Here is a 16619-nt window from a genome sequence, read left to right on the forward strand (position 1 = left end):
AAACAACTTACTTATAAAATAAGTCAAAAGGATATTTAAATAACCATGCTAAAATTTCCCCCCGCTTGACCTGAAACATGGCAGTATTTACACTATTCCAAACTCTTGGATCATTAAACCACTTAGTATTTGCTCACAGTCCAAACATAACATAAATGAAGAAGATGCTACATTACACTTAGAGGCTACACTATCGAAGTTTTCAGATAAATTTAATAATTGGAGGTGCATATAAGAGATAATCAATTAGATGAAACTTAGTGAGTTCAAGGTCTAGAACTAGGTAGGAAAGGATAGTTTCATGACAGCAGTTCCTATCGATCGAAGTCAGAGATGAGCACCTAGCTCCACACAATGGCTCTCCTGTGTAGTTCTCCCGGGTTCAGGGGGCTTTATAGTAGAGGGAATAGATGAACAAAGAATATGTTAGGAAGGAATGAAGGGCATTTTAATGGTGACTCAAAAATGAGGATACTAAATGAAGGGGGAGTGTGGTATTGAGTTACTGTGGTCACTATTTCAAGTTTTTTTTCTAATTTTAACTTAAATATAAGAAAATTATATAGACTTCAACTGCTCTTTGGCCAACAATTTAATTTTATCAAGCTATCACAGCTACTGGGAAAGCCTTCACTCTCAAGTAACCTTAAGGATTTAAAATTTTATTAAAATATTTTGATTTCTCTTTAGCCTGGGATCCTTTGTCCCCACACCAGAACCTATCTTGTTCTCTTAAATGTAGCAGGTATAAAATAAATATTTGCTGGATTGAATTCAGTCTCCTCACATTCTTGGTTATTCAGGTTGTTTCTAATTTTTTGCACAATTATAACAAAACCTGCAATGTATAATCTCAGAGTCTGTACAGGGAGGTATTTAAGAGGTGGACTGCTAAAGTTTAAATCAGATTCTGCAAATTACTAGCTGCTAATCCCGGGTAAGTTTCTTAACCATCTGTGTCTATCTCCTTATTATAAAACCATAAAAATAAAAGTACCTACTTTTAGGGTCTGTGAGTACTGAAATAGTTAATACAGGTATAATTCTTAGACCAGAATTGACCCAGCTGATCAAGCTGGTGGCAGAAGATGCTCCAAGGTTCTAATTCCTCACTGAATCTTTGACCAACAAGCACAACTGCCAGTGTCACCTTCCTCAGGGACAGATTTGAAGGGAGAAGTAAAAGGTTTTACGGTAAAAGTAGGAGACTTGAAGACGCCACCCTCGATGAGGGATGGAATGTCTAGGCTGAAGATAAGTGGCAAAGTGAAGATACGTGGCTGAGCGATGCCAGCCAGCCCTGTCAGACGAGTACTTCAACGCGGCAGCAGCCGAAACACACGCTTCTCTGCTGTGCATGTGGTTCTCCGGGATAGATGGTGTGTTAATCACCGAAGTCTCAACACACTTTAAAAACCTGGAAAACTACAGTGCATCTTCTCCAACCATAGAAATGAAGCAAGAAATCAGTGAGAGAGGGAGAATTAAAAAACTCACAATCTGTGGAAATTATAATAACACACGCTTAACCAAACAATGAGTCAAGAAAGAAATCACAAGGGGAATTAGGAATATTTTGAGAAGGCTGACCCAAAAACACAGCATATCAAAACTTACGGGATGCAGCAAAGGCAGTGCTGAGAAGGAAATTTAGAGCTGTAAATGCTTATGTTAAAAAGAAGAAACCTCAAATTAGAGACCAAACCTCATACTTGGAGGAACCAGAAAAAGAAGAGCACACACCCAGATGAGCAGAAGACAGAAAATAACAAAGAATAGAGTGGACATAAATTAAATAATTTAAAAACAGAAACACAAAAACAGTGGAGAGAAACAAGAAATCGGAAGTTGGTTCTTCAAATCAATCAGTTAAATTGGCAAAGCTTCAGCTAGACTGACAAAAAAAGGAGATAGAATGAAAATAACTAAAACAATGAAAGGGGGGACATTACTACCCACCCCACAGAAATAAAAAGGATTATAAGAGGATCGTATGAAAACTGTAAGCCAACAAATGAGATAACCTAGATGAAGTGGACAAATTACAGAAACACATAAACTACGTATACTGAAGAAGAAAAAGAAGATCTCAGCAGAGCACTGGAAAGTAAAGAGACTGAAGCAGTAATAAAAAACTTCCCAATAAAGAAAAGCCCAGGACCAGATGGCCTCACTAGTGAATTTTACCAAACATTCCAGGAATACTTAACACCAATCTCTTCTAAAAAAAATTGAAGAGGAGGAAATACTTCCTAACTCATTTTGTGTGGCCAGCATTATCCTAACACCAAAGCCAGATAAAGATGAAACAATAAAAGAAAATTACAGAAAAATATTGCTCATGAATACAGATGCAAAATCTTCCACAAAATACTAGCAAACTGAACCCAACTGCAAATTAAAGAAGTAAACACCAGGATCAAGTGGTATTTATCCCAGGAATGCAAGGGATGGTTCAGAATAAGAAAGTAATGTAATACACTACACTACACTACAGTAAGAGAAGGAATGGAAAAAACATGTGATCATCTCAACTGACCCAGAAAAGGTATTTGACAAAAGCTAGGACTCCTTCTTGATAAAAACACTCAGAAAATCAGGAAGGAATAGACTGAACTTCCTTACCACAATAAAGGGCCCACAGCTAACATCATACTCAATGGTGACAGCATGAAAGCGTTCTTCCTTAGAAGAAAAACAAGGTTGCCACCTATTGTCACCACTGTTTTTAACAATGTACTAGAAGTTCTAGCCAAAGCAATCAGGCAAGAAAAAGAAATAAAAGGTATCCAAATTGTATATATCTTCCTTACATATTTGCAAATGACATGATCCTACAAAAACCTCTGCCTAGTTGTTAAATTATCTCATTGTTCTATTTTAAATTTCTCTACTGCTGAGGTAAATTTTTTTTTCCAGATGTTTATTGGTCTTGTTTTTCTGCTCTTTGGAAATGTCTAATCATATTCTTTGCCTATTTTTCCTATAGGAATATTTCTTTTTCATTTGATTTATAAAATATTTTTATATTGCAGGGTATTAGCTATCTTATCATATACACTGCAAGTATTTTCAGAGATTGTTTGCTTTTTTATTTTATATGATATCTTTGTGATAGAGAATTTTTCTTTTTCTTTTTAAGCCAAAAACAAATAATCCTTTCCTTTATGGTTTGTACCTCTGGTGTGATAAGCAGAAAAATGTCCCTCAACTCTTCTCCTTAATGTCAAACATTTACCTATATTTTCTTAATACTTTCAAGGCAGGATGCAAAGCTATAGTACCTTAAACACCACCTTCCAGAGATATGTATCCTACCAGATTTCTACCTAAGCCCAAGGAGATCACAGTATCTATACCATTATGGAATTCTTTCCACCAAAAATATACCTTAGGAATCTTTAAGTAGCTTCTTTATATAAATGTCCCATCATATGTCTAACTTCTCCTGATGAACATTTTCAGTTTTTTGCTATTGACAAAATTACTGGAATGAACATCCTTATATGCAAACAAGTAATTATTTCTTTAGTGAAATACACAGAAGTGAAACTAATGGACCAAAAGATATCATGACCACTTTAAATTCTAATAGAAATTGCTTACACAATAACTTACCTCACCAAACAAAGGCAGACTTGATTTTTACTTCCAAAAACAGTGTAGGATAAGTACTTAGTTTTCCCATATTCTATCACAGAGTATTACATATTTTTTAAAACTTGTTCAATCCAATATACAAAAAGTGGTATCTTCAGGTAACTGCACACTGCATTTCTGGTTAGTGTAGCCACATATCTTTTAATATATTTATAGTATATTGTATTTCTTTTGTGAAATTCTGACTGGGTTTATTTCTCTTTTTCTTATTGCTATATAGGTATTCTTCATGAATTAAGACTTCATTTTTTATCTGTTAATGCGTTTTGAAAAAAATTTTCCTTACTTTTGCATATGGTGTCATATGTTTATAAAAGACAATCTTTTTATTTTTAGAGAAGTTGTAGGTTTGCAGAAAAATCATGCAGAAAAATACCTCCTTCTCCATTATTATCACCTTGCATTAGTGTGGCACAGTTGTTACAATTAATGAAATAATATTATTATAATTACACTCTTAACTATAGTCCATAGTTTATATTAGGATTCCCTGCTTGTGCTGTACAGTCCTATCAGTTTTTTTTCCAATTTTGTTCTAGCAACATATATGCAAACTAAAATTACCCCTTTAAACCATATTCAAATATATAACTCAGTGCTGTTAATTACTTTCACAACGTTGTGTTAACATCTTAATGCTAACTTCTAACATTAATTAGGGTTTCTATTTTCTGTTTTCTTACACATGGTTTTAATAATTACAAATTTATAATATACTTCAAAATGTTCTAGAAGGTTCCCCAACTCTTTTGAAATTCTGAATAATTTTTAAATTATAAAAAATTAGTGTATATAAAAGAGTTTACTCATCAATCCGATTAACCAAAGTAAAATTTGTCATTTTGTTTCAGATTTTTTTCAATAAAAAGAAAGAATGCATTCATGATAAAGTTCCTTTGTTCTCTTCCTTTTGTTCTAGTACAATAATCCTTCCTCCTACACAGAAAAGCTATAGCCAAGAACCTGATGCAAATCCTTACAGACCCTGTTTTTCATACTTTAAGTATGTGTGTGTATATATACACAATTATTATATAATATAACCAATATATATTATTGCTCCCTATGTTTTAAAATTTACATGAAATGTTATCATATTGTTTATTTCAGCAGTTCTGAAATACTTTGGTGTAGTAATTCCTGATACCAAAGAGATATTGTATATGTGGTTTGTATCCATCAATATACAATGTATTAAAAAATACAGCCAAGAAAATTTTCAACACAAAACACTGCACAAGCACACATTCCATTAGTTGTGAGTTCTTGTACTCTCACTTATCATGCAGCCTCTGAAAAACTCCACTGAGAGAATGAGAGTTAAAAGTGAAAATCTTCTCAGTACCATTATGAAAATAGTTTTGACTTAATTGTCACCCTGCAAAGAACACTGAACTTTGAAAACTCCTGGTTTATGTTATTCAGCAACTTACTTTTTATTCAATTTTATGTTTCCTAGGTCTATTCATGTTAATACACAAAGCTCTAATGTATTCATTCATTTTAGCTCTGTATTTCTAAATTCATCCTTATAATAACTTAAAAATTAACTTTCCTACTGATTAACATTTATATTGTTTTGATTTTTTTGCTGTAACAACTGAAGCTACACTAAAAATGGATAGTACTGCTGGTGCAAACACACAGAAGTTTCCCCAGGATATATATTTAGAAGTGGAATTTCTGATATGGGTTTTTTCACCTTATAGATACTGCCAAATTTCTCAAAAGTGAATATACCAATTTACATCCTTTCCTGGTTCCTTCTTCTTATCCTTGCCAATTATTGGTACTGTTAGATTTCCAGAAGCTGGTAATTTGATGGATGTGAAACAGTATCACCTTATTGGTTTAATTTGCATTTCTCTGATTCCTATTGATATTGAGCTCCTTTTCATTTATTTATTGGCCATCCCAGCTATCTTTGCCCATTTCTTCCTATTGAGCTGATAATCTCTTATTGATTTATAGAAGTTCTTTATGACTACATGATATATCCTCTGCTAATATTCTGCATATTGATGTTGTTGATAGTCTCTATGTACTAAAGTTTTCAATTTTTAATTTAGTGAAATCTGTCATTATTTTCCTCTGAGTTTTATTTAATGTGTTTTATCTTAAAAAAAAAAAAAGAAGCTCTTATATCTCTCATTTATTCTTATAATACTGTGGCAGTTTGAGATTACTAATGAGTCCCAAAACAGAATACTGATTAGGTTTGTAAACTGCTCTGTTTCTCTGGGCCGTGATACCTTTGATTGTATTAAATTCAGAAGTTTCATTTTTACTTGATTAAATTAAGATTAGGACTTTGATTTGGTCAAGTCAGATATGCAAGAAGAGAGAGTGCTCAAATGACATGCCCCCGCCTCAGGAAGATGGATGAGCCTGATAGTCCACGGCTGGCCTTGGGAGGAGAACGGAGCAGCTGAGCCCGGAAAGAAACGTGCCTGGGGAGAGAGAGGAGCCTTATGCCAGCCTCCAGCTGAGACAGGAAGAAGCTGGGACCACGGAACCGTCTGTGCGTGATGTCTGAATCCTCACAGACAACGCCCACTGTCTTGCATCAACAGAGAGCAACAGACTTTGGGTGAGAAAGTTCCTCTTATGCTACCTTGAGCTGGACTCTTTAGGGCCTTGTGACTATAAGCTTCTATCCCAAATAAATACCCTTTATAAAAGTCAACAGAGTTCTGGTCCTTTGCATCAGCACCCCTGTAGCAGTTTGATATGGTTATGAATTCCAAAAAAGAAACACTGGATTACGTTTGTAAACTGGTCTGTACCTCTGTGTGATTAAATTATGATTAGGACTTTGATTGGCTCATGTTAGTAGGGAACTGAATCCCCACCTCCTGGTGGGTGGGGACTCACAGATAAAAGACAAGGCAAAGGACAAAATTGGAGTTTTTGCTATTGGAAGTTTTGATGTTGGCGTTTTAAGCTGGAGCCCTGGGAAGTAAGCACACAGAGGAGCTTGGTTGTGAGGAAACAGAAGCAAGCCCTAGGAAGAGAGGAACCCAGGAAGCCTGAACCCTGGCAGGTGGCGGCAAAAGACTTTGGTAAGGGAAGTAACGTATGCTTTATGGCCTGGTATCTGTAAGCTCCTACCCCACATAAATACCCTTTATAAAAGCCAACTGATTTCTGGTATTTTGCATCAGCACCCCTTTAGCTGACTAATACAAATATCTTAGAATTTTTAATTTTTACAAATAAGTACTTAATCTATTTGGTGTTTTTTAAAAATATGGTGTTAAGTTTGGAATCTGATTTTAAATTTACCTTCCTCTGGAAAATCTATCTTTCAAACACCTATGATTTAAAGGTCAATCCTCTCCTCGATGATTTATAGATCTTTCCATATATTCCTGGATCTGTTTCTGTTCTCTAAATTCTATTATCATGGACTATTGTTTAAAAATTATTTGCAATAATACAATCCTACTTTAATCACTATTGTTCTATTGCTAAACTCAATGTGTGAGAGGCCCAAACCATCTTCCCAAAGGTTTTTTAAAAAATTGTTTTCCTCACTCTTTTTCAAAATTATTCTGAGTATTTTGAGGCCCATACTCCTCCAAATGATTGAAAAAATCAATTTCACAATTAGCTCTGAAGGAATTATTAAAGTTGCATTGAATTATAGACAATTACAGATATCATTACAAAATATCTTATTACCATCCATGAATACATTTTATTTCTCCATTTACTCGTGTCTTTTTTAAAATATAATTCAATAATGTCTTGTACATCTTCTGTAAGGTACCCTCTTAAGTACCTAATAGCTTTTGTTGTTATTATGAAATGTAATATTTTCTACTATAATTTCTAAATTGCTATTGTTGCTATAGAAATATATTATAAATTTTGGTTCACTTACATCCAGCAGCAACCCCACTAACTTTTTATTGAATTTGAATGAATTTGAAATCTATATATTTTTAAATTTTTTTCCCAATCACATTGTTTGCTAACATTCCAATTCTAGAGTATCTTTTATTTTTCTCACCTGCAACATTAGCTAAGACCTCCAGTAAAATGCTGAGTAGCAGCTGTGATCGCAGATATAACTGCACTTACATACTATTGAAGAGAATGTCTCTAAAGTTTCAAATGTAAGCATGATGTTTGTAGTAGGGTTTTGAAGGATTCCCTTTAAATATTTATGAAAGTTCCTTAATTTGCTAGTATTGTTTTAATTTTTATAGTGGGGTTTATCAGACCTATAAAAGTATATAAGATATATATATATACACACACATACACAAACAAGAACAATAATAAAGAATCCAAGTCTCTATCACTCAATTAAATTACAGAAAATTACTAGGACCTTAGAAGTCTCTTGGAGCCCCTACCTATCACCCACCCCAGAAGTAGACACTGACTTGAATTTTATATTAACTATGCCCTAATTTTCCCTACTACGAATGTATCACTTAAAAATCTTGTTTCATTTTCCAAGTTTTGGACTAAACAGAATGAAATTATGTTTTATATCTTTTGTGAATTGTTTCATTTTCTCACCATTATGCTTTTGAAATTCATGAATTAGAACTTAGCTGTAATTCATTACTTTACACTGCTGTATATAATATTTGCTATACGATTATATCACAATTTCTTTATCAATTTGACTATCCATTTGTAGTGAGTTTTATTTTTGGCCATCATGAACCATCTATGGACATTCCTGTGTACCTCTCCAGCATATAAGCAAGACTTTTCCATGGTATGTACTTACATGTGAAATGACTGAATCACAGGGTATATTAAAATTTAACCTTACTAGGTACATGCTTATGCACTCTTGTGCATTTCAACACAGGAATGGAATTGCTAGATATAGGGTATTTGTACTTTCAACTTTATTAGATAATGCTAAACAGTTTTCCAAAATAGGTATGCTAGTTTACATTTCCACATGACAGTATCCATTAATCCATATATTTACTAAACTTTGGAGTTATCCAACTTTTAAATTTTTTCACAATCTGGAGGGTAAAAAGTGGTAACAGTATGATTAATTTTAAAATCTATAAATGTATCATGTATTATACATATATAGTGTTTATGCATGCATACGTACAATCTATAACTACATCAAGAGCTTTAACTCACCTGCTTAGAAAATGACTTCCATGTTTTAGCACCTAAAATAAACAATCATTAGGTAATAAATACTTCATGTAATATATATCCAAATTCAGTATCCATCTACAACTATAAGTCATAACCAAGCTTTCACATCTAAAGGGAAAAGTTCTTTTTAAACTCAAGATTTAGAATCTATAATCTAATTCATATTATCTATTTCTTTTATACACTATAGACTATAATAAGTAATATCAAAAATAAAATATATATGTAATATCAGTGGAACAGGAAACACATTTTTCTTATCTTTCTGAATTTATAAGGTAAGTTAACTTGCTCTATGTTAGACATCCTATGACAAAAACAAATGGGAGGATGTAGGGGTATAAGAACATAGTATGGTTATGCTATTGAAGTTAAGTTGGTAGCAAACCAGACAAGACCACTGTAGATTTTGGAGTTAAATTTAAGCCCCATGGTATAACTACAAATATATATATATATTTGCACAGAAAGAAATGAGGAAGGTTTCTAAAGGGTCACTACAAAAATGGGCAAAGGACTTGAATAGACATTTCTCCAAGGAGGATGTACAGACGGCCAATGGGCATATAAGAAGATGCTCAATATCACTGGCCACTGGAGAAATGCAAATCAAAGCTACCACAAGATACCACCTCATGCCTACTAGAATGGCTATTACAAACAACAACAACAACAACCCCCCCCCCCCAAAAAAAAAAACCCACAAAACAGAAAATAACAAGTGCTGGAAAGGATAGAGAGAAATGCGAATGTGAAATGGTACAGCCACTGTAGACAAGTTTATTGGTTCCTCCAGAAACTGGACATGGAATTAACATATGAACGAGCAATCCCACTTCTAGGTATATACCCAGAAAATTGAAATCAGGAACTTGGGCAGATATTAGTATATCAGTGATAATGGCAGCATTGATTACAGGGGCTGGAGTGAAGGCAACCAAAATGTCCATCAGCAGATGAATATATAAACAGAAAAAAGCAGAATATTTAGCCCTAAAGAGGAGTGAGGTTATGCTGAATGCTTCTAAATGGATGAACTTTGACAATATCATGTTGAGTGAAATTAAGTCATATACAAAGGGACAGATATTATATAATTCCACTTGTACGAAACAGCTGGAGTCTGCAACCTCACAGAGACAGACAATAGAGTACAGGTTGTTAGGGTGGGGCAGGAGAGGGAGCAGTTAATGCCTAATGGGTACAGGGATTCTGTCTGGAGTGATGGGAATATTCTGGTAATGGATGATTGTGAGGGTAGCATAGCTTTGAGAGTGTGATTAATCCCACTGAAGTGTGTATGTTTGGGAGTGGCTGAGATGGAAAAGTTCATGTTGTACATGTTTCCACAATTAAAGAGATATCAGAGATAGTAACAACCAAAGGCAAAACATGATGCCAGAGTGGATCTAATAAAGGAGGAGAAAATGTCCAAAAGAACTTTACTGGGACCCATGAAAAACTTACACTGTAAGTTTTCTATCAGTGTTGAATTTCTTGAACTTGATAACTACACTTAAATTGGTCACATAACTGAATACCCTTGTCCTTAGGAAATGCACATAAAAGTATAAAGTATCAGAGGAACATGGTATATACAATCTACTCTCAAATGTTTAGAAAATAGATAAATTGACAGAAAAGTAGATAGATAGATAAATTAAGTGAAATGGCAAATATGGAAAAATGTTAAAAGTTGATAGATCGAGGTATGTGGGTGAGGGGCATGCTGGCGTTCTCTGCATAGGGTTTGTACTATTTTTGTAACTGTACTCTGAGTTTGAAACTATTCCAAAATTAAAAATTAAAAAGTACAGCGATATTTACTAAATATCCACACTAGAATATAAAACAGTATTGATTAATAAGGATAGGCTATAATTTTAAGGTGTTATCCAAGATGTTTGCTATATTAGTAACCCCAAATACAATTTATAGGTCAGGCCTCTTTAGGAAACTGGTAAATACTAATTACCCCAGCTATATTACAATAATGACAACCAAAAATGGCAATGTGACTATTTCTAAAATTAACCGTATTTAATGTAATGATATATCAAATTCAATATTACAAGATGGCCATTTTTATTTTATAAATTTTTTCTTTTCTAGGTAAAATAATTTTTTTTAAGATAAAAAAGGGAAGAAATTTGTTTCTAAAATTTGGCAAATTGATTTTCATGTATAGAGATTTCTTCTCTATATAGCAACCTTATAGTCATATATATTCCTTCCTTTAACTAAGGATAATTTATGGAACTATACAAACATGTAATCAAGTGATTAAAATCATAGGTCTATAAATGAGAATTCAGCATTTAACATTATGATATTATATACACTTATTTTGTAAAGACATTCTCCTTTTAACAATTAACAACAATTATGTTTCTTTTGAAATATTGCAGTAAGGATGTTAAATGACAAAAAAGTCCATTACAAATGTTCTTATGCAATGCTTAGAAGCTATTTATCAAAAGAGGAAGTTAGACATACTCTTGAGTTTTGTAGGGTTTACAAGATTTCTTGGGTAAATTATTCACAAAAGACATATTCATTCTGCCGGAAATGTCAGCATGTTCAATATCATTAGCTTTTTTATAAAACCTAAAGAGCTATTAAGATTGTTCTTCAAAGGATTTTCTCACTTTCTAAATTCCTTACTTCACATGAAGTTATTATATATATAAATACAACTTAGGTGGAGAGGAACTTAAATTCTATTGGAAAAATTTTTATTTCCTAAGCTGTAGGGTTAGGAAATAAAATGAACCCTAAGCAGAAGGGTTCATTTTTTAAATAAAAAAATACATAAACATTTTATATTTCGGAAATATTTAACAATGTATTTTTAAAAACTAACCCTAAAATAAATTAATCTTTGAAGCTATAAGAAAATAATTTAATCAGTTACTCAAATCAGTTCTAGAAGGGAAATTTCCCCTTTCGGGTTCTACTTTAGTAAACAGATTCTTGCTCTCTGCTCTCTAGAGCCCAGGTCTCCTTCTGACTTGCAGGAGTAGAGCATTTCAGCAGAAGCCAACAGGCCATGAAGGCATGTAATACATTGCGAGGTGAAAACTTATTGCAACAGATTGAATACAAGAGCACTGTGAGACTTCAACTACCATCTATTGTCAGACACTAAAGAGATTCGTAGAGAATGTACACATGCCAAAAGGTTGAGAACCACTGTCTAATACACAGGAAAGTGAGACATAGCCTGGATTTCCAGTGAAGGAGCTATGACAAATGCAGAATTCTTGCCCAGATCTAACTTAAAAGCTAATCCTCTGAATTTCTCTGTGCAGGTTGGATATAAGAATGAATAGGACCAGTGAACCGGGAGTGTCTAAAACTGCAAGCAGGAGAATCACATCCATCAGCCATGTGGGATCTAAGTCCCCTCTCGATTTAGAGGTGGAGTGGATATCGCCATCCCAGGGCCACAAGATGGAGGAATATAATATGGATTGGACTGGACTTGCTGGTATTCTACTATAGAACTGTTGTGACTTGAGCAATGGAAGAAACTGTATCATGGATGTGGAGACTGTACCTGAGGGCAGGGAGAGGGGAGAAGAGGTGTGAAATGGGGTATTTTCAGGAATTGGAGTTTTCCTGAAGGATACAGCAGGGACAGATGCAGGACACTGTTTATTCTCCCATAACCCACTGGATGGACTGGGGAGAGAGTGAACTACAATGTAAACTATGGTTCATGCGGTATGGCAGTGCTCCAGGGTGTATTCACCAAATGCAGTGAATGTGCCTCACTAATGAAAGGGGATGTTGATGTGGGAGGAGCGGGGGTGGAGGCGAGTGGGGTATATGGAAAACTCTTATGTTTTTTAACGTAACGTTTTGTGTGGTCTATTTATCCTTTAAAAAGAAAAGACAATAAATTAAAAAAAACAATGAATAGGCAGACTAGGAACCTATTATAGAGAATCTCAAAGTAAGCTGTGCTTAAGTTTTCTATGCCAAGAAAAAGGGAGGAACTAAAAGTTTCTGAGAGAGAAGCAGTATGATTAAGCAAGTGTAAGAAATTTTAGTCTGGTACCACATAGCATAAAGTTTTCTGAAATACCAAGTACTTGGTTGGATGTTCTGAAAAACTTCTATTACTCCAAACTTTTACAAACTAGAGGTAAAATTCTTTTAGTTCTAGTTTGCAAAAGTTTTAAAAAATCTTATAAAATTATTAAGCTAATTTAAAAAAATTATACTTACGTTTGGGCTCATCTGTTGTAACAGCCAAAATAAAATCATAGGGAGTCATGAACAACTGTCCTTCACACTCTATAGAAGCAAATAAACGAAATCGCCTCTCCCGAGATGTTGCATAGAAGTCTAAGTCTTCAATGTCTGTTTTGCCCATAGCAACCTAAAGTTAAAGAAGCAAATATATTTGTACTGTTTGAAATAATACTTTCTGTTAAAAAAGGTAAATGGTTTTAATTATGTTGAATGAATGAAAAAAAATGTGAAAAAAATGTATCTTTTGGAGAATCCTAATTATTATATATATAATCTACAGTAATAAAACAAATTAATGTTTTATTATTGGATATCATTAAAGGTGTAAAGATTCTTTCAATTCTGAATTGCACTTTGCAGGATTTGTGATTTAAAGATTTTTTTAAAGTTTCAGTCCTAGATAACATTAAATTTCTGGGTTGTGTTATCTTTAGAAGGAATACCAATGCTTGCTAAATGCCTTTTATGTACTCTCTATATAAGCTTATTTATTTGGACAGGAGTTCACTCATTTTCTAAAAGAAGAAAGCAAAACTTTCTCTTTCATGGCTTCTACTAACAAAGCCATTTAGTAATGCTTGGATTGGAATGAAGTTGCTAGATCACTCTACTATGGTAACCACCAATTGACATTCTGAATTTTATCTAGAGCCACAAATAGTTCCTTTGGATAAGTTCCTAGGAGTGGAACTAACTGGTCAAACAAAACCTTCTGGTCCATATTATCAAAGTGACCTCTAAGAATTTTATACTGATTTATCTACCAACAATATATAAATTATATTTTCATATAAAATTATTTTATAGTAATAGAAAAAATCCTATTTAGGATGACAAGCTTATTAGTATCTTAATTATCTCCACTTTTCTTTGTCTATCAAGTCATAACACAGATCAGAGTACAAGATTTTAAAATTTAAATATCTAATGTGCTAATAAGTTATATCTAAACAATCCAGAAGAACTTTCAACAAGGAAAGAATATTTTTGTAGTTCTAGGTATGAAATATTAAATGAAAAGCCAGACAAGTGATTAATATTTTCTCACCATTCTGAAAACTAAGAACTTTTCAAAACATTACACAAGTAGTCAACTAAACTAAAGTAACAGTTCACTGTCAATTTCTAATGGTGTATTTAAGAGAAGGAATATAAGGTTTCTGACATCATGGACAAACAATCTATAAGCAGGGACAAAATACTAGTTGAAGAGATGAAAGGTACACACATGGAATAAGGGAATATACAAGATGAAATAGCTAGAAGAAAGCACTGAGGTTGAGGTTAGGGAGAAGGCTTCCGGAAGAATAAAGTGTAGATGTTGTAATTCAGGAAGAAGTATGAGCATTACAGGTCCACACGGCATGTGAAGGACGGGAGTCATCCTGGAGCAGAGGGGCTGCCTTCATGGAGAAGTACAGGTCAGATATGGCCAGTGATAAGGGTCTGTGAATGCTAGACTCTAGTATTAGGATGTAATCTGACAGAAAACGAATGGCTTCAGAAAATACTTGAGCAAAAATATAAAGGAAATGGTGCTTTTGCAAGATAAAGCCATATGCTACAACAAATATGCTAGTTCTGGCAGTACATAAATAATATTGTATAGGATAGGTACTGCTTTGGCCTTGTGATGGGTGAGAGGTGAGACACTGAGAACTCAATGACAGTAAGGGGCAATAAATTCCCTGAGCATCCTCAGGGGTAGGGCAATCTACCATTCTAGTCCACTTCTGGGCACATCCCGGGGTTTTCTCCTTCTTCCTAGCTCAGGGAAACCAATCTTGTCTAGGACTGCAGCCTCCTTGCTCGGCCAATTGCTTGGGACTCAGTGGTTTCAATCAACCATGGCTCATCACCAGTGAATTTCCTCAACGAGGCCTCTGCCTGGCACTCCCACTAATCACAGTCTGAAACCACGCCTCAGTCTAACACCCTGAATCAAACTTTCTGCCTATAACTGATCTGTATTTGCTATGTCTCTCTAGGGACTTGATCTGTATTTTCTCCTACAAACCGCCCAAGCATATCAAATCTGCTTCACCACTGGGGCTTCTAGACACCTTCCATGAGCTAATGCTGACAACTCCTTCTCCTTACCTCTACTAACAAAGCCTGTTGTTCCTCCTCTATTTTCTCACATCTACCCCTACATTTACCTTTGTTCAACCCTCATTATAACTTCCTTAAAATTTTACGGTAATTGCCTGTGATTTTTTTGGCCACTAATCCATTAGATGCTGAATTGAGAGAAAATGATAGAAAACAGGCGAACTTTAGAAAATTATTTCCAAAATTCTTTTAACCATCTGAGTAAGGGTATCAGAAGGAGGATGACCAAGTAGAGTTAGAGCTTTCCACTAAAACTTCACTGTATGAATTTCATCCTTTATTGCCCTAGTGATAGGACCTATCATTTTGATAATGGAATTAGGTGGAGTCCACTGGTCCAGTTAGCACCACTTGGAAGCAAAGATTAGAGAGGAATTTGGAATGTTTTGTGCCACACTCAAAAAAATTATGTCCTGGACATGCCGTCAGCCAAGACAGCAGTGTAGGATGCTCCAAGTTTCCAACCCCACAGAATCTCTGAAAACCTACTGGCAGAGCAATCTTTCTCCAAGCTCTGGAAAGAGTAAGAGTGTTGCTTAATAGGACAAATACTGAGCACACAACTTAAAATCAATGGAGTGGGAAGTGGCTGTGGCTCAATCAGTTGGGCTCTCATCTACCATATGGGAGGCCTTGGGTTCGCGTCCCGGGGCCTCCTTGTGAAGGCAGGCTTGCCCGCACGCTGCGGAGAGCTGCTGGCCTCAGTGCCATGGAGTGCCGCCTGGCCCACAAGCGCCACAGAGAGCCAACTCAGCAAGGTGACACAACGAAAAAGGGAGACAAACACTAAAACGCAGAAGAGTGCGCAGCAAATGGACACAGCAGACAGCAAGCAAGCCGCATGGGGCAAGGGAAATAAATAAAAATAATAAATACAGACACAGAAGAATGCACGGCAAATGGACGCAGAGAGCAGACATCAAGCAAAAAACCACAAGGCGGGGGGATAAAAAAAAATCAATAGGAGAGAAGAGTGGATGTAGCTCAGTGCTTTGAGAGCCTGCTTCCCACATACAAAGTCCCAGGTTCAAACAAAGGTCTGAGGTTCAATCTCCAGGACCTCCTAAAAATTTTTTTTATTTTAAAAAATCAGTAGAAGCTCATGGCTCTCTTGCTACACCTCCCCTCACCTCCATCTAGGCGTGATGTGGATCCAGTCTGTGCTCCAACTGTGGGTCTCTGTCCCAATTCCAGAGAGATCAGAGTAAGCCCTATGTGCGTATTTTATATGTACATTGATTAAACTCTCCAGTCAAAGGGCAGAGATTGGCAGAAGGGATAAAAAAAGCATGACCCAACTACATGCTATTTACAAGAGACTCACCTTAAATCCAAAGACATAAGTAGGTTGAAAGAAAAAGGATAGAAAAAATATTCCATGCAAACAGTCACCAAAAGAAAGGTGGAATAGCTATACTAATATCACAAAAATACATGTT

The 16619-nt window shown here is 34.9% G+C and overlaps 1 protein-coding gene across 17 annotated transcripts in view; it reads right to left on the reverse strand.

The window, feature by feature from the left end:
- The window catches only part of MICU3 (mitochondrial calcium uptake family member 3), a 100318-nt gene that overhangs the window by 43711 nt on the left and 39988 nt on the right, over window positions 1–16619 (reverse strand). For all 17 annotated transcript variants that reach the window (XR_009184043.2, XR_009184042.2, XR_011647746.1 and 14 more), the window contains exons 2-3: window positions 13042–13195; window positions 8788–8819 (exon numbers count right to left, since the gene is read on the reverse strand). Coding sequence is in view for 13 of the 17 variants with exons in the window: in XM_071212623.1 (XP_071068724.1) it covers window positions 8788–8819; window positions 13042–13195 (186 nt within the window). In the remaining 4 variants the exon portion in view is untranslated. The remainder of the gene's footprint in view (window positions 1–8787; window positions 8820–13041; window positions 13196–16619) is intronic.

Source organism: Dasypus novemcinctus, chromosome 29, assembly GCF_030445035.2.
Source record: "Dasypus novemcinctus isolate mDasNov1 chromosome 29, mDasNov1.1.hap2, whole genome shotgun sequence".
NCBI classification, from domain to species: domain Eukaryota; kingdom Metazoa; phylum Chordata; class Mammalia; order Cingulata; family Dasypodidae; genus Dasypus; species Dasypus novemcinctus.